Here is a 19,560-nt window from a genome sequence, read left to right as displayed (position 1 = left end):
AAACCCTTAATAAAAAAAAAACCTACCCCTACCCTATGTAGACCCCCCAGCCTAGCTGCCCCCCCTCTCCGGGCAAATGCCCCCAACTCTTTACTTACCCCATCATGCAGATACTGTCCAGCGGAGTTCACGGGCACCGTTTTCAGCCGCTTTGGTAATCTTCGGAACGAGACCAGCGCTTCGGAAAATTTGTGAGCTTTGGCACATGCGCAGTTGTCGTGAAACCGAAAATTGCTCCAACTGCGCATGCGCCACTTCGTCAGTCTCATTCCAAAGAGAAGAAGATGGCGCCTGTGAACTCCGCTGGACAGAATCTGCACAGAGGGGTAAGTAAAGACTTAGGGGCATTTGCCCGGGGGGGGGGGTCTATATAGGGTAGGGATTTTTTAAATTAAGGGTTTGTTTGTCCTTTAATTATAGTAAAGTTAGTAACATAGTAAGTTACAGTAGGTTGTGACAGGTACCACATCTATCAAGTTCAACCTTCTATGTCTATATAATCTGCTTTACTGCTAGTGGTTACATAAAAGCACATATAAATCCAACAATACTTATCACATAACTCTACATCCCATCATATTAATGATTCATTTATTATTATTATTCTTCGTTAATATAAAGGTGACAAGATAAACAATGCTGTACAGAGATTGTTCATTGTTCTCATCAGTCCCTGCCCCAGTGGAGCTTACAATATAAGGTCCCTATCACATTCACACATACACTATAGTCAATACTCAAGTCTCAAGTTATATCCATAATTTATTATATTACACTGTTCGTAGTAGAAAAAGCTATGGAAAAATAACAGAAACATATACATATTAGGTTATAGAGAATATTCGAAAAATGGATGCAGTTCTTGTATGATTCACTCTATGCAAACTGGAGGTTGATATCTTTCATGAGGTCTTGGTAAATCTTATCAAATTCTCTTTCTCGTTCAGGAGTAAAATAGTTCTTCCAGTCTCCGCTGATACCTAGAACACAAGTTCACAAGGAAAAAGCAAACAACACATTAACACTAGAAAAATTAAAAACAGTTAAATTATAAAAAATAACTTCCATTATTCTCATTCACATGCATGTCTGACATATAACCCCATAAATATGAAAAACAACGGCACCTCTAGCTTTTCATTGTTGTGCTCATCTAGATATAGAATATTGAAAGAGGGCCCTTAAAGGGCACCAATCATGACCAAAATCATTTACTAAGTAAATACACTGTGAAAGTTCAAGAAATCTGATTTTTAAAACAGTTAGAATTGTTTGTATAATGTAAATCATTATTAATGCTCACTATACCTTCTGCAAGATCTCCCCTATCTCCCCTGCAGTTCTAGCTGAGGCAGGCATCTTGGATTTCACTGGCTCCTCCTACCTATATCTTCCCAGCCAACTGCAGCTCTGAAATCTCGCACATGCTCAGTTCAAATTCCTTGTTGCTTATCAACCCTTCTAAGCTATTTTCAAATCAGCCAAACCTGTGTGTTAGCTGCTGTTCAGTAGTGCTGCCCCCTGCTGGAAGTTAGTGTGTGCCCTTCATTTGCATAACATCACATCACCAGCAGGGGACAAGATAGGGAAATCTCCTGATACTTCTAGTGGAGGAGTTTACTAAAACAAGGCATTCTGGGTAGAATACTCAAAGCAGTGTTACAATCTGAGCATGCTCCTGAAATTTGTATATTAGAGTCTCTGTTATAGTCTCAGTATGGCCTCCCTCAGTGAAAGAACCCATTTGACAAAGTAAGGGATTTTTTTAAAACCTGCAGTTTTTTCAAAAAACTATATATGTAGTTTGATTAAACGTGTTTAGCTTGTACTGGTCAGATTGTTAATATGTGTTTGATTTTGGCTGTGATAGGTGCCCTTTAATATCAGGTTATCTGGTCGTCCCTTGGAGGTTCTGTTCCAAGCTGAGTGCCAACAACAGGGCATTGCATAGTTTAAAGGAAGTTTTCTTGTACCTTTTCTGTGGAATGTCCCTTTTGCTTTGCTGAATATATAGTCAGGCACTGCACTGTAGTTGGACATTTCATTGTCCTTCATTGCTTTGAAAGAGGAGTTTTCCACAACAGAATTGATGGCAGCATCATCCAGCTCCTTTCCAAGAAACTGACAGATCTTAATCACATTGCTTTTCAGATCCTAAAATATGAAACATGAGTTGGTGCATTAGGTTAAGTAAAAAAGAACAAAATCAAATTGGCAACGCCTTTACACATTATCCTTGACTGTTATGGCATTAAAACAAATGCATATACCATGATTTTACTGTACGGAGATCACAAATAAAAAGACACTCCCTATGTTAAATATAGGCAGACATAGGGCTGCTTAACTTTAATAGCAATTAAGTCATCAGTCCAACTATGTCAGGAAAGGAAATACACATTCATCACATATCTCATTCTAACTAGCCTCCAGGCTGGCCAAGTCTGGGCACTTCTCCAAGTCCACCCTGCTCTGGTTCATAAAGTCATAGAGGCCAATAAAAAAAAAAAAAATCAATGAATGCTATTGTTGGATGTCTTTCCAAATGTAAAATTTTATTCCTCAATTTAAATGAAAGCTGCAAAAAACCTCCTTCAAAAAAAAAAGTATTAGTTACCTGGCATCCCAATATTTGGACTTCGAGAAAAACAGAATGTGGAGAAGACCACAACCCACTCCCAAATATGGGATAATTTGTTCCAAAAGTGAGAATATTGACAGGTTTATGAGACTCCATTTGTCTTCCTCCCTTCTGACCCCCAAATGAAGGCAGCAGAGGTTAAACCAGGGTTTAATGTACCTCTGATTTGGAAAGTCTCAGGCTTTGAAGATTTCAGATAAGGTGGTTCATAGTTGTAGAATTCCCACAAGCAGGAAACGACTCCCAGTTGTACAACAGAACAGATGTATTACTTACTTTTACCATATCCTCGTATGTCAGAAGAAGAAAATTTGGGTTGTTCTTAAATGACAACCACCCTTTTATATGATCAAACCAACCAGCGTAGAACACTGGAAAAGAAAAAGAAACCCATATTGTTTTGCAGGCCACAAGAGTATAAGAAACTGCTCTTCAGCTGTCAAATGCAACACATAATACTAAAAACCCCAGACTGTACAGTCTCCCAGTGGTGAGTCCACACACATGGAAAGTTGAGTATCTTCCCCATTCTAGAAATTCAAGGCATGGATCAGAGCAGGCAACTTCATAACCAAGCATTAAAACAGGCATAAGCTAGCTTGTATGTTGGGACAGGGGATGATCTGATGAAAGTACATATAGATAGGTGAAAAAAACTTTTCTCCCCGTACTTTAAAGGTTGAGTATAAAGTAAAAATCTACTGCATTCCCTAGGAAAATAAGGAGGATTATTATTGTTTAAGTTGTCTTTGCTAGTTGGGTAAATAGTGTGGACAGACTGATGGAAATGATGGTGTGTGTAATCGGTCTGGTTCAACTAGCCAAATTGGTACAGGTATCTTCAAATGGCCTGTGTATGACCAGTTTAAGTGCTGGAGAGCATGGGAAAAGTATAGTGGAGAATTGGAGAAGGAGAGGGTATCCTCTAAGCTAGGGGACTGCAGCTAGAGGATATTGCTGTTCAAACTATACAAATATGTAAACAGTATATGCAGTTTTTTTAATACGTTGAATGAGCTATACACGGTGGGCCTGGGTGCACATGCCCCAGACCTTCAGCAAAGTGAGTAGACACCAAGAAACATCAGAAGAGGCTGGCACAAGCCTGGACTCACATAATTGTAAAGCCGGAGTCAGATTTGTAAGAGGTTAAAAGGCTTACATTCTATTCTCCATAGTGAAGCACAAAGGCCTGAAGCGTTTCGTGTCTACCAGGGACACTTAGTCATAGGCTAATAAGGAACCTCAAGAATGTCCCCGTCTATGAATGAATAATGGAATATTGAACGATGCTGGATTATTTCAGAGATTCTGATCACATTTGTCAGTGCCAAGGAAAAGGTGGACATGACTTGCATGTCAGGGATCTTTAACCTGAGTATCATTAGCTACAGGGAACTACAGTTCTTTGGGATTTGGCTTTGAGCATTCTTCAGTAGTAGAAGAAATACAAGTTGAGCATCCAAAATTTGAAAACTTAGAATCAATGAATATTGCTAGGTTCTTCAAAAATAGCTTGATTACTTCTATGCTGTAAAATCGTATAAATCTCTAATATTGTTGGTGAAGGCTTCACGGGGAAATTAGTTATATAGGTAAAACAGAAATAGAGACATATTGCCGAGGTCCAATTAATCCAGGATACTTTGTTTTGTGATTTATGCATTTAAATGGAAAGGATTACTCACTGTCTTTACTTAGAAACAAGGAGACAAACTCTTGGAAATCTTCCCTGTATTCCAAGAACTGAGCAATCAGGGAAAAGAAATACAGAGACACACAGACATCTTTTGGATTTCGTATGGTGTAGATAATCTGAAACCAGAAATAAGGTTGAATTCATTCTTATGCACATATGGAAAAATGGTATAAACTATTTTATGGGCATTAACACATACCGTAGTTAAATGTTATTATTAGTAAACAAAATCAAGGCTTGCTTATACTATATCTATACCATACAGTGTTAAAATGGCTGATGTATTATCCCTAATGTTAACCTGGGAAGAACATATCAGAAAGGTAATTTGTGTCTTAAAGGAACAGTAACACCAAAAAATTAGTGTTTTAAAGTAATGAGAATATAATGTACGGTTGCCATACTTTTTGTTTTAATTTTTATGGTTAATTAAATTTGTTGGTTAATTTTTGACCATGCCCATTTTGTGACCACACCCCCTAATTACCATGTCCATTTTACAAAATTTGGCAAGTTATGAAAATGTAAACACATTTCTGTGATTTTTATGTGTTATTACAGTTTTGCTAATGATGGTGAATTGCCCTTTCAGCTGTGTGTCTTTGTTCTCATCTTATCTAAAACTGTTATAAAAGTATCTTAAGTATCTATTCTGGACTTTCTGCCAAGAGCCAATTAAGTGGAAACATTGTATGTTTTTCTGCCTATTCAGTGCAGGAGATGAAAGAGAAACTTGGGACATATCAATACAAATCCAGGACTGCGGGACTGTCCCGTTTTTTGGGAGGTATGTGTTGCACTGCACTGGTAAAACTGATGTTTTTGCTTCAGAAAAACTACTATAGTTCTGCTGTGTAGCAATGGCAGAAATTGAAAAAAAGACTTTATGGCACAGGTTAATTAATGGATAGCAGATAACACCATTATGTTCTAAAGAGCTTATCTGCTATCTGCTGTGTAACCTGAGCCTTTTCTCCTTTGAATGGCTGCCCCCATTGCTACACAGCAGCATATTTATATGAACTATAGTAGTGTTTCTGAAGCAAACACATTAGTTTTACCAGTGCAGGGCAACACTGCATTATATTTTTATTACTGTAAAACACTTTCATTTTTTGATGTCAATGTTCCTTTAAACTTGCCACTAAAACACATACAGATGTTCACATAGTATAATTATCAGCTTGTATGGCATCCAATGATTCAAAATTCTAATCTACCCATGATCTTAATTTAGTCCAAATATGTAACTGCAAGGGCTGCAACTGCAACCAACCCTGGGACCTAGGGAGGATCATGAGCACCAAGTATTTGATATTTAATTACAATCCCACTTGCACCAAGGGATACATTGGTCATTATATTTGAGATCAGCGTTTGTGCACTGTAGGGGAAGCCAAAAGCAATCCAGATGGGTAAATTTCTTGTGTTTCGCTTCGGCACAAATTCGGGAAACCGGCGAAGAATTCACGAAGAATCAATGGGCGTGCGGTAATCGTCGCCAGCATCGGCAAAACGTGGAAATTCTCCCATCACTAATAAGCAATTTGCTGCCTTACATAAATATAGCAATGCCTTAAAAGATCAATAAGTGCCCAAACTATAAAAATAATTTGTATGTAATTGTTGTCATGGTCAACAAATCTCCCATAATCCCACTCACCTTGGCATTTGTCTTGAAGAAAGATTGGGGAAATATATGAAAAGGGAGATGGGATGTGATGAGTCTTGGGGATGGTCTGTTCTCCAGTTTGCTTCGACCTGTATATTGTTCTAGCCAAGGGACACGATCCCAACTATACTCTGTCTTTACTGGTGTGGGGTTTCCTTTGCTGTAAATGAGTGTTAGAATTTCCTGCATCCAAGTTGTGCCTGAAATTATTTTGATGCCATTATTAATCAATTTTAAAATAATCATGACATCTACATTATACATTTCAGCTTGTGTTCTTATTAAAGGAGAAGGAAGCTACTAAAGTAGTTTATTGGCAATAGATTAGCCACAATAGTGCAAACTATAAGACTACATTTATTCTGCAGAATGCTTTACCATACCTGAGTAAACAGCTCTAGAAGCTCTCTGTTTGTTTAGGGTAGCAGCTTGGTGTGATATCACTTCCTGCCTAAGTTTCTCCCTGTTCATTCATAGATCTGGGCTCAGATTACAGCAAGGAGGGTAGGAGGGAGGAAGAGAGAGGAGCAAACTGAGCATGCTCAAGCCCTAGACCTGGAGGTTTATGCTAAAAACAGGAAGTCTAATACAGAAGTCCATGTGTACACAATAGAAGGAAATAAATGCGGTTTACTTTGAGAGTTTACTGATGTATTTATATAGACCTTTCTGATAAATTTACTTAATTTTAGCCTTTTCTTCTCCTTTAAAAGGTAATGTTTTCTTAGCACAGTATACATTTCATTATAACACCATTATGTTCTACAGAGCTCATCAGCTATCTACTGTGTAACCTGAGCCTTTTTTCCTTTGAATGGCTGCCCCCGTTACTACACAACAGCTTATTTATATAAACAATAGTAGTGCTTCTGAAGCAAAAACTGCAATATGTTACCAAAATGTTCATAGAGAATTAAAAAGTTACCAAGCATGTGCAGCATGCACACGCTTTGAGGCCCACTGTACCACTAGGCTGATGTATGTAGAAGGTAGTTTTTTCAAGCCTTATGCTTAGCAAGTTTTAATTTCTGTTTAAGGCTATGGCCACACTGGACTGATCCTCAGCCTGTGGATACCACAGGCCAAGAATCAGCCCCTACATTTAAATCAGTGCTCTTTTGTATCTGCACTCAGAGCCACTGTGTTAGCCGGGGTACAGACACATGAAGCGAATTTCAGCTCCAAAATGCCTGCGTATGTATTTCGGCACTGTATTCAACTCTGTGTGCACAGAAGAATGTTGATTCAAGAGTAGGAGCTAATTGCCAAATGCTAGCAAGATCGAAACATTGCCCAATTGGCATGTACCATTGAAACCGATGCTACAGGGTTGATAATTAACTCTGATGTACAATGCCATCCCGGATTTCAAATCAGTGCTCCCCTAGGCCAGAATGCAATTGTGCCCCTGGCTGGTGATTGCGTGCAACCCATCACGCGCATGCGTACACACACTAGGAGCACTGAGAATCAACCAGTGCATGCATCCCATCATCCTTTAGCTAAAGAACAGGAGCTGCACAGGAGATACAGGGATTTTTAAAGCTGGAACAGTCTCCGGTCCGATTCTATCAATATGGCAAGTGAGTTTGTCATACTGCCCCTGAAACCATGTGTATATATACTGCAAAGACTACCTTAGGTAAAGAACAGCAGCGCAGAACATGTGAACCAGAGGAAAAGTATATAGGAAAGTAGGGAGCTATTGGGGGGATCTATGGAGGCACACATTTCACTGCCAAAGGGCTGTGAGGGGAAGTTCTGCTGGCACAGAATCTCAAGACATAAGCAGGGGAATGTAATAAAAGTAGCAAAGAGCAAAACAATTCGCACCAAGAAGACTAAAAATCCACATCTCGCAATGTAATATTGTTCCTTAAACTGTTATTGCATTGCGAATTTTAATTGCGCATTGCGAATTTTAATTGCGCATTCATAAGAAGTGCTTGAAGGTGTCGTAATCTTTTGGAGCAAACATAACGACTTTTTCAGTAAGAAGTTTTATTACATTGACTGCGCATTGGCGCAAACTATAAAATTCGCAAACGGTCTTTCACTGTCGGAAGTGGTCGCTAAACTGTTTCCGGGCTCGCAAAAGCTATATTAAATTCGCACAAAGCAAAATTTGTTCGCGCAAAGGCATAACTTTTCGCATTGCGAATAGTTTTTCCGTTAGCGATTTTTATTACATTCCCCCAAAGGTGTAGTATTTCTAGCCTCATTCTTTGTTGTGCTTTATTTCTCCTTTAACCTATGCTTCCTGTTGTTTATTTGGTGTAATGTGAACTTTGTGTAATATAAGAAGCTCTAAACAGAATCATGCTTTGAGGATTAACTGCGTCTGCATTATGAGATTAGGTAAAGCACTATTACATAACTGCAATTGTTCTTTTGATCAGGTTTGTATATGTAGGGACCTATAGGATTGCTATGACCCTAGAGAGTTAAATCCCTACCTTCTTTCTGTACTCCTTTGTTATTGGGTATAAGCCCTGTAACATTTATTTTAATACACCACTAATTATTATTATTAATAAAGGTGTAATGACCACTTCCTGACACACTTCCATATAGTGTTGGAAAGGAGTTGCCTCTTCCTCTTTGGCTCCTGGTGTCTGTGCAGCTTAGTGTTCCCATTGAGCCTGGGATCACCAAGGCCCCAGTAAAGCCATCGCCCCAAAGGGACCTGTACCTTTGGTGAGTAAGTTGGGGACCAGGCAACCCCGTGAACGAGGAACAGCTATCTTAGGGACATTTTTGTAATAGACTCTCTAGGAGAGTAAGACATAGAGCATTAAGCAGCACGAGCAGTTGTCACTCCATCGAGGATTGGTAGCAAGAAGTAGCTTCCCAAAGGCTCCTTTTTTTGCCTTTAGTGCAGGGACTCAGTGGACAGGCTTTAGACTTCGTCTCCCTAACTACTTCACTGGTGATCCCGATCCCCACAAAGGTATATCTGTCTTCTGGGAATTGATGTGCACTTGACTACAGAGAATCATGGGAGTTACAATCATCGGCTTTACCATGTGATTTGTCCTCAGTGAATATCACCTGCTGTTTCCTCATCTCCTGCGTGAGTAAACCTGTGGTCACTTTCATTTTGCTTTGTAAATTAATCCCCATTTGTTTTCATCATAAGAACCTCCTGGCATCGATCTATTTTTATGTACAGTAGCCTGTATGTTGTAGTTGCATTACACCTTAAAGTTTCCACTTGGCGAAGGCCCTGACCCTGTTGTGTAAGTTGCAGTGTAACCGATGCTCATACCAATAGCTGGACACTAACTATCTGTGGTCTGAATAGCCCAGATTAGCATTACATAAATATTTAAAAAAAAAGACAAAACAAGAAGAAGAAAAAAAAAAAAAAACGTACCCTCCTTTCCAAAAAACCCAGAGCCCTAGTGTGCCAAGTCCTGCAAAGGTTAAGGCTAAATGCACCTGGTGATTTTCTGTGCTGGAAATGTGTGTTCAAGGTTGTGCTCAAACTCAGGAAAATAGTAAACCAACACTGATCATTAAAACATTATACTTGTTTGCTTAAAATGGATTTCCCATAATTCTAGCTAATAATAAATCTAGCTAACAGTTTTCCAGATAAGGGATTGCATGCCTGTGCATATATTGTACCCACTGATGGTATAGGGGGGCTCTACCCCTGCAAATTCTAGCAGTCCATGCCGGACCAGGCTGGCTGGGAACCCTAGGCAACTCGGCCGGGTATGTCCCCTTCCACCTAGCGCGGCCACGTAAAAGAGCGGGCGCGGAAAATTGCATTTGCATTCAGACCATCGAGATAGGTGAAGAGCTGCAGAGTTGGGGGATAGAAGGGTCCAAACAAGGGGAAGTAGGTAGAAGAGGTACGTGCCTGGTGCCCCTTTTTCAGTTGTGCCTCTTCGGCCTACCCCTAGTTATGGCCCTGCTAGCAGTTATATTGTCCCCCAGCAAAAAATTAATAATCAATATATATATCAGTGTTCAAAATATCTATAATTACTAGATGGGGTTTACCCAGGGCCACTCCTGCCACGAGGCAAGGTGAGAACCTTTAATACGTGAAGACCAAATAGAGGGTGTACGTTTCCGTCAACAATCCTTTCCATGCTACATGTTTAGCCCGTCCCCTGAAGGCTGAAAAAAATGACGCGCAACAGGAGAAGTGTGAAGATAAAATTTCTCCTTTATTAGGCCATCATAAAACACTCCCAGCGCATCAAAAATTTAAACCTTGGATCATCCACTTTACACGTTTCGTTGCATCTCGCCACTTCCTCAGAAGCAATCGGAGGAAGTGGAGAGATGCCACAAAACGCATGATCCAAGGTTTAAATTTTTGATGTACTGGGAGTGTTTTTATGATGAATTTTTACATATTTTACAAGGCGAGAACCTTGCCTCAAGCGGCAGCAAAAACCATTCTCTTGTAACTTTAAGAGCCGAATTTCTGGGTTTTAACCCAAAAATTCGGCTCCACTAGTGCAGAGAGAGCTATGGCGCTCATTGACTTGAGATGCACCCACTCCAACGCTGTTTTTTAAACGCGAAGCGAGGCGGCATCAGGCGGCAGCAGCCCCAGGATCGCCCATGGGCTTACCATGACCTGGATGAATGGAAACCATATACCTATATACAGTATTATACCTAATCCCATCATAGAATTGTTAATTAGCAGAACTATAAGATATTATATAAGAAACTTGTTACCTGATTTAGGGAAGGTTACATTAAAAACATCATCATCGCGTGTTACAAACTCTTTCCATGCATATGTTAAGCTCTCCACTGTGTGGACATTGGAAGGCACTCTCATTCCTTCAAAGGTCAAGTATTCCCGGGAAATCTGAAAATCCTCCATCTTCACTCTGATATGGAAGGGGAAAATTACAAATTAAAGCTAAGCACCATGTTCTGTATAGTCAGCAAAAACTGTGCAATAAAAGACATCTGCTTATAGTATTTTTGTAACGATTTGTCTAATGTTGTCACCTTTTTTGACAGAAAATACCGGCATTTTTTTCTTAGTAATTCTTCTTTCCTATTAATAACATTGGCATCAAGTATCATTCTTGACCGCCCTATATGAAATGGGCAAAACGTATAGACCCATAACACATATAAGCCTATGTTCAGCATGTATAATTACATGCTCTAAATAAACAATGTAAGTGTACATCAATGAGTACATGACTTTTTCAGCAAGCAGCCACTCTAAATAGGAACGTGTAAGTGTATATCACATTTATGAAGCCAGGAACATTGTGAAAAAAACTGGTGCAAAGATCTTTTACAATTAAATTCTATCCTGTCTGCTTCTAGTTTCCCAGGACTTTTTCACATTATTATCTCAGCTTGTTTGTGGTTTCTTCACCCTATTGCCATTACTTCATATCAAAGGGTTTCTACGGTTTCCTCCTGTAATGTTTGCACACTCCCTTTGGGTGGCTGTCTACTCTTCCTTTTTTTTTTTTTAATAAACAAGTAGAGCCCATAAAGTTGAGAGTGTCAATTTCTAAGTGGTTGCTCCTCTTCTCTAAAAACCTAGTCCTGGTAATTTTCTAGTACATTTCTTGTTGGGGCTCAGAGCTCTGACTCTTCTCCACCACATAGTTCTTTTTAGAAGTGTAAGGTGACCATACAGTAGCAGATTTATACTGCTGATTAGTGAAACTCGGGACAGTACTGGAAAAAGGGTGCATGACAGGGGTGGGACAAAACTGCAGGGGATTAGTAGTGGGTTTAGTGACGTAGTTGGAAGGTGGAGTTTTTAAGGGGATTTATAGGACTAACCAATGAGGTTTGTGGGGCACATGTTTGGGGACAGTATTGGGCTGACTAACTAGGATGTGATGAGAGGGGATAGACCGTTGTCACAGCCGGGCAGCGGGTCCCTGGCAATGGGGAGAGTTAATTGAGAAGCTGGAGTTTTTTTTACCAAGTCCCTAGTTGGTTAATGGAACTTGGTTGGTGGTGTTCCGCTTTAAGAGCGTTGGTCTCTGGGAGGGTATGTTGTATTGGTGGTAGCATGCAAGCCAGCGTACCCATCATGCTGGAAGGCACAAGCGGCTTGTGGCTGGTACGATTGCATATTTGCATGCACCTAATTGGGTCCATTGCAAGGGGCCTTGCAGAGGAATACAAGTTAATGATACATCACTGTTCTTACTTGTATGTTTACAATGTAGTTAGTATAAAATTTATATATGTGTTATCTATTGTTAAGTGCAATAAAGCTGTGGCCAAAAAGATTTCAACAAATAAATGGATGGTGAGTGAGTTGGTTATTTCTAGGCCAGTTTGGGGAAGGCGGCCTTCAGCCCTACCTGACTGCCTCCCCATAGATATCTGCCCGAGAAAATCAAGCACACCGGAAGAAGGGCAGTGTTCATGTTTATATACAGTAGATATCCATGTTCATAGATCCCAAAAGCTAAACTAGTCATTAAGATGGTTTATAGCACACGTGTCCTGGAGCCGGAGCCTTATTTCCCACCTCTGGCATACAATTGATCATTTTTATATATGTAAAATATCTGTACACAAACTGTACACTCAAGGGACATCTTTAATGACAGAACTGCAATGTGACATAGGATAATGCATGAATGTGGACACCAGTTTATATGGTTCCTCACTCCACGCCGGCATTATTTTGTTTTGCAGATAGTTTAGTAGATTCAACATTTAAGGGACTAATAAAAGATTGGTGTGATGCCTATAGTGGGAAAAAATAGATGGATTTACAGAGCAAATTTAAATTCCTAGCAGGATTTGCATTAGTGCACAGGAACTGTAATAAGACTGAAGTAAGCTGAATCCAGTTTACAAAATGCAATAAACATTCATACTCATCCACCAACAGCAGGGATCCCCAACCTTTTGAACCCGTGAGCAACATTCAGAAGTAAAAGCAGTTGGGGAGCAACACAAGCATGAAAAATGTTCTTGGGCTGCCAAATAAGTGCTGTGATTGGCCATTTAGTAGCCCCTATGTGGATTGTCAACCTATGTTGAGGCTCTGTTTGGCAGTACACCTGGTTTTTATACAACCAAAACTTGCCTCCAAGCCTGGAATTCATAAATAATCCCCTGCTTTGAGGCCACTGGGAGCAACATCCAAGGGGTTGGAGAGCAACATGTTGCTCACAAGCTACTGGTTGGGGATCACTGACCAACAGATTTCATTGTCCACACTTTGACACCCACTCAAGCCCCAATAATTCCTACACAATTTGTATAAAGTACCTACCATACAGAATGAACTCTTTACCATAGGTCCTTTAACCCGGTTCCCTGGGTATTGCTGTACTAGAGTTTACAGCAGCATCTGCGAGAAACTGGGTGCTAGGAATATACCCATGCCAAGGTACCACACCAGTGTTGCCTTTTTCCTTGTTCTGCCCCGGCTTCCAGGTAGAGCGGTTTACACACAAGGGATTCTTTGCTACTCATTTACCACAAAATAATCAGATTAGGGCAATCTTACCTCCTTTTACATTTCTCCGCTTCTGCTCTCCCCTTCCCCATCACCATTGCACACCTGTAATACCCGGGAACCCGGAATGGTCATTACACACGACTGTGGTTGGTGGTTAGCATTTTACTTAAAGTGGTTGGTCACCTTTCAGTTCACTTTTAGTATGATGTAGAGAGTGATATTCTGAGACAATTTGCAATTGGTCTTCATTTTTTTATTATTTGTGGTTTTTCAGTTATTTTGCTTTTTATTCAGCAGCTCTCTAGTTTGATTGTTTGGCAATCTGGTTGCTAAGGTGCAAATTACCCTAGCAACCATGCACCAATTTGAATAAGAGACTAAAATATAAATAGGAGAGGGCCGGCATAGAAAGAGTCGTAAACAAATGTAGCAATAACAATACACGTGTAGCCTTACAGAGCATTTGTTTTTAGATGGGGTCAGTGACCCCCATTTGAAAGCTGGAAAGGATCAGAAGAAGAGAGCAAATAATTCAAAAACTATATAAAATACATAATGAAGACCAATCGAAAAGTTGCCTAGGATTGGCCTTTCTATAACATATTAAAAGTTAGTTCAAAGGTGAACCACACCTTTAACATATAAGGCATATTATAGAGATACAGTTGGGTAGGAACGAGTTTTTTCCTTTTGTTCCTGTAGTAAACGTCATTGCTGACTTGTTTTCTCTTGTCTGGGTCTCCTCCAAAGACAACACTGCGCAAACTGCCCTGACTCCATGAAGAATATCAACAAAGATAGCCAACAGTCCTTGAAAAATGTGGATACCCTTGGATCCAGCCAATACAAACAAGCAGCACTGCCAAAACTGCATAAAAACCATAGAATTCAGAACATAGATTCTATATTATCCTGTAGCCCCTCAGCTGGAGGTGTACAGTGCCCCCCCCCATTGTAACACTGATGCAGTTTATGATGTGATTGTTGAAAGCAGACTGCTGAACTTTTAGCAGATAATGTAGATTTGAATTACATTTAAGAAAATGCAGCTGGTCACATTACTGGCATTCATTTTGGCAAAAGCAGAAGAATTGTCAGGTCTCTACTTGTGTGCCTCCTGAAGCTATTTCATGCAAAAAGCACTGTGTTCATTTCCAGATCAACAAAACAGAGCCATGTAGCTCAGAGGTTGAAGCGGATTCTACCAGATACTAGCAGCAAAAATAGTCTGTAACACATTAAATATGAAATTATCTGGTTTATAGTCTGGTAAATACTCCCATACTTTAAATGTAAAAATAGTGTTTTCTGGTGCATACTAATCCCTGCATGAAAACACTAGTGGGCTCATCTAAACAAGTAGGGAAAAAATGGATGCAGAATTACACTCACCTAAGTGACATACACATACTATAGTGCCTACAAGCACTTTTCATAACACAGTATTAATATTCAAAATTAAAAATCTGGGATAATATAGTTCACACCCTGACCAAAACCAGTTATGCCAGTAAGCTCAGCTTCTCAACAGCTGCTCAGAGCCCACTGAGTATGTGAGTGTTACAGACACTTTCCAAGATGGTGACCCCCTGTGACAAGTTTGAAGTCCTGGATCATTGCTGCTATTGACAAGCTAAAACTTTAGGCTGGTTCAATAAGCTCAGTATATAAAATATGGCATTTTTAGCCACATTAATTTACAGGGTTTAGTTCTCCTTTAATAGGGTTATGGCGCTACATTTAATAGTTCCTTCTGTACAAGCATTTTCTGTTATATAGGGGTGCTACTGATAAGCATTTGTTATATAGGGGTGCTACTGAAATAGAAAAGAGACTTTAGAACTAGCAATGGGAGAATTTGTCCCACGAAACGGTCAACAGTGTCAATTTCGGCGACAATTGTTATACGCACCTATTTTGGCCAAATGCATTAAAGTCAATGGGCGTCCGAATAATTTTGACACGTGACAATGTTTATGCGCGCGACTATTCTGACTAATCAGATTTTACACTGGCGAATATTCGCGGCAATTTCACAAATTTATTCGCTGGTGCCGAAACGCGGAAATCCGCCGCATATTCGCGTCTGGCGAATTTATTTACCCATCACTATTTAGAACACCGTTTATTCTGTTGAGGTGGGATGCAAGTCCTTGCTCCAGCTGCATTTGATGTGGATCATGGAACCAAAGTTGTACCATGCTGTAAATTGCAAATGTCTCGATCACATACACTCAGGAGTCATGATAAATTGTTATCCTAACAGCACGCACAGAGTTTTATTATTATACCAGGGATTTATAAAGAGGTGTAAATACGTGTTTATCCTATGAATTAAATTCTGTAGGGTTTTTTTTTTTCCCCCGGTTATAAAGAATCACGGACATCAGTTTTGGCCATAATTGGGCAATGAGTGATCTGTGGCACAGGATCTTATTTTGCACAGTAAAGTGTAGGCCATATACAAATACAACACAAGCAGAAGAGAGAGACCCAAGTTGCTCTCCAAGTTAATCAAGCCTGAGATCATTTAGTTACTGTAACACTGGGAAGAGTGGGAACAGTCACTCTGGGAACAGAGTGGAAAAATATTAATACAAGTACTCCTCATGGTACTACACAGAATATGCAACATCAGATGCCTGCAATAGATATTTCCAGTTTTTTTTTTCTCCAAGGCCTCACGTGTTTATTATGGTCATGGCCCAATCTCACCTACTTGCCGTTCTCCCCCCATTTTTAAAGCTTTTAAAGCTATCCTTAAAACTGACAGCCTCCTAGTCTGATATACAACAGCCCTCAGAGCCGGCTCAGTTCCAAAGCAAAAGTCCAGTCCGTCAGTAGGGATGTCGCGGACTGTTCGCCTGCGAACTAATTCGCGCGAACATCGACTGTTCGCGTCCGCCGAATGTTCGCGAACGTCGCGCGACGTTCGCCAATTTGGGTTCGCCTTACCTGGCGCTTATTTTTGACCTCTCACCCCAGACCAGCAGATACATGGCAGCCAATCAGGAAGCTCTCCCTCCTGGACCACCCCTACACCCCCTGGACCACTCCCCTTCCATATATAAACTGAAGCCCTGCAGCGTTTTTTCATTCTGCCTGTGTGTGCTTGGAAGAGCTAGTGTAGGGAGAGAGCGGTTAGTGATTTGAGGAACAGTTGATAGTAACTTTGCTGGCTAGTAATCTACTTGATACTGCTCTGTATTGTAGGGACAGAACTCTGCAGGGATTTGAGGGACATTTTAGGTTAGGTAGCTTTGCTGGCTAGTAATCTACCTTCTACTGCAGTGCTCTGTATGTAGCTGCTGTGGGCAGCTGTCCTGCTGCTGATCTCTCATCTGCTGACTGCTGCCTGTAACCCAATAGTCCTTGTAAGGACTGCTTTTATTTTCTTTTTTGTTTTTTTACTTTGCTACTATAAGAGCCCAGTGCTATTAGTCTAGCTGTGTTGGGGAGTGGGACTGGTGTGCTGCTCCTCCTAGTAGTTCACCACTACCAGCACCAACCAGAGTCAAAATTGTTACAAAGTATCTTATTTGCACCTGTTAGCTGTTCTGAGCTCTTTGCCAAAAGCTAATTAAGTTAGCTGTTCAGTTCAGAGAAAAGAGGGACTTTCCAGTACAAAAGAGGGACAGGGGGTTGAGTGGTCAAAAGAGGGACAGTTGGGAGGTATGCAAGTGCCACCTAGCTGTGTGAGCTTTTTCACATTCTGTCTAAATAACAATAATAATTCTGTGTCCGTAAACATCACCTGAGTGATACAGCAGCAATAATATATTCCGTATCCACTACTGTATACGTTGCCCTTGCAGGCATTGTTTGCCCAGTCTTTAACCAAGTGCCACCTCGCTGTGTGAGCTTTTTCACATTCCGTGTCCAGAAACATCACCTGAGTGACGTAGTGTGATTTCTGCCCTTTACAGCACAAAACGCAGCGCTGTGTCAACAATGTATTTTTCAGATACATTTTTGCCCTTGATCCCCCTCTGGCATGCCACTGTCCAGGTCGTTGCACCCTTTAAACAACTTTAAAATCATTTTTCTGGCCAGAAATGTCTTTTCTAGCTTTTAAAATTCGCCTTCCAATTGAAGTCTATGGGGTTCGCGACGTTCGCGAACCGTTCGCATTTTTGACGCAAGTTCGCGAATATGTTCGCAAACATTTTTTCCGCCGTTCGCTACATCCCTATCCGTCAGCCAATGTATAGTGGAAACACATGGACCTTGTCTTGGGCAAACTGTCAAGGATAATACAAGATTTATTATAGAAGCCAAGACCTTCTCTATTTAATACTTCTCTGAGGCACTGTCCTGTCCAAGTACAACATAGTTGGCTGCAACAATGATACGGAGACATTTAAAAAAGAAAATACTTTGGAAAAAGAATTGCAGTCACAATAAGGGCCAGTAAAAGCATTTTATAAAGGCTTTACTCAATGACAATTACGGTGTACTCAAAAATACCAGATTTGGGATTATAGATTTTATTTTTTGCAGGAAACACTGTACTGTCCTGGTAGGGTACATATGCTGCTATACTACACTGTAGACGTACCTTAACCTAGTCACACTTAACTAAGTCACACTTGACCTGTGCATTTGTACCTCTCCCAACTTATGTTTCTATTACCCCTTTCCAACAGATTGTAGACACTTGAAGACAGGGACCTCATTCCCAATGTGTACTGAATCTGCTAGCACTTAAGTATTATTTCTTTCTCATATGTATTTCTCACTGTCTAATTTACAATAGCTGCACCTTTTAGAGCACTGTGTCCATTTGTGGTGCTATATACAATTTATAACCCATAGCAACTATCAGCAGATAGTATCCTCTGGTGACCTGTTGGAAAGCAAACTTCTGACTGCTTACCTTACATATTCCCTAGTTTATTACAGCATGGAAGCAATGCTACAGCTGGGCTGTGGTACACTGCAATTACCACAGGGAAAGAATCCATTATCCAGAAACCCATAATCCAGAAAGCTCCAAATTACGGGAAAGCCATCTCCCATAGACTCCATTATAAACCAATATTTTTTTCACTGTAAAAAAATAACAGTACCTTGTACTTGATCCAAACTAAAATATAATTACTCCATATTGGAGGCAAACAATCCTATTATGTTTAATATTTAAATTATTTTTAAGTAGACTTAAAGAATGGAGATCCAAATTCCGGAAAGACCCCTTATCTGAAACACCCCAGGTATTCGAGTATTCTGGATAACAGGTAGAAAGTACCTGTAGTCATCACAAAGGGCACAATATAACAAGTCTCTTTGCATATTACTAGTGGCTGCAAACATGTATTAGGACAAATGGGACTTCAGTGTATTTCTCAGAGATACTACTTATTCTACCAAATAAACACTGATTTAATTGGTCACACAGATCACCTACAGTAGCTCATGGCCCTATAGCAGTCTAGAGAGTCTTGTGCATAATCTTGCTCTTATCTTTGCCCCCTGTCCAATTGATTGTGTTGTTGTCATCTCAGCAAACATGTCCAATAGAGCAAATAGACAATCTGGAACTTTGTTGTTACCTGGAGGAACACAGACTCAGCTGATTTAAACCAGTGCTAATCTCATTGGTCTCAGGGAGGGTCAAAGTCAATTTGGTGCAGCTTCTCAGACATTATTGTTGGCCCTATATATTTATGTGATATAGAAATCATCCAGTCCATATACCACCCCCCAACTGTAGATCAGAGGGTTAACTGATTCATTTTCCAAGGGTAAAGAGGGGTGCTCTTATGATTTAATTCCTCTGATTGTCTGGGTTTATAAAAGGGAAGAGAGAACTTTAACCCCTTCCCATGGCAGGCTGTTTCTTTTAGGATACTTTACTAGAAGTATTGCAAAGTTATGTTATGATGGCAGTACTGATACCTTATAGCCATAAGACAGCAAAAAAAAAAAAGATAAAAAAAATAACACAGAATCACAATAGTGCATTTTTTCCAAAAATCAGTAACTTACCCAAGCGTTAGAGCGAGAGTGTAAAGGAACACGTCTGTGTGAACCAGTCCAGCAGGATCAGAGTCCCAGCCTGTGAGTTTCCTAGAGAATCTGGCACAAAGGAAAGACAGCTCATTTATTTAGTG

The 19,560-nt window shown here is 40.2% G+C and overlaps 1 protein-coding gene across 1 annotated transcript; it reads right to left on the bottom strand.

The window, feature by feature from the left end:
• Positions 1 to 574: 574 nt before the first annotated feature.
• Positions 575 to 19,519, bottom strand: sult2b1.S (sulfotransferase family 2B member 1 S homeolog). Its single transcript, XM_018228084.2, has 7 exons — positions 19,436 to 19,519; positions 10,717 to 10,874; positions 6,004 to 6,212; positions 4,330 to 4,456; positions 2,918 to 3,012; positions 1,974 to 2,154; positions 575 to 980 (listed from the first exon to the last, which is right to left on the bottom strand). Exons 2-7 carry the CDS (start codon positions 10,865 to 10,867, stop codon positions 877 to 879), a joined length of 867 nt encoding a protein of 288 aa, XP_018083573.1. The 5' UTR covers positions 10,868 to 10,874; positions 19,436 to 19,519; the 3' UTR covers positions 575 to 876.
• Positions 19,520 to 19,560: the final 41 nt, after the last annotated feature.

This window comes from Xenopus laevis, chromosome 7S (genome assembly GCF_017654675.1).
Source record: "Xenopus laevis strain J_2021 chromosome 7S, Xenopus_laevis_v10.1, whole genome shotgun sequence".
NCBI classification, from domain to species: Eukaryota; Metazoa; Chordata; class Amphibia; order Anura; family Pipidae; genus Xenopus; species Xenopus laevis.
Note: the sequence above shows the minus strand (reverse complement) of the source record. Positions and strands in the feature narration are given on the sequence as shown.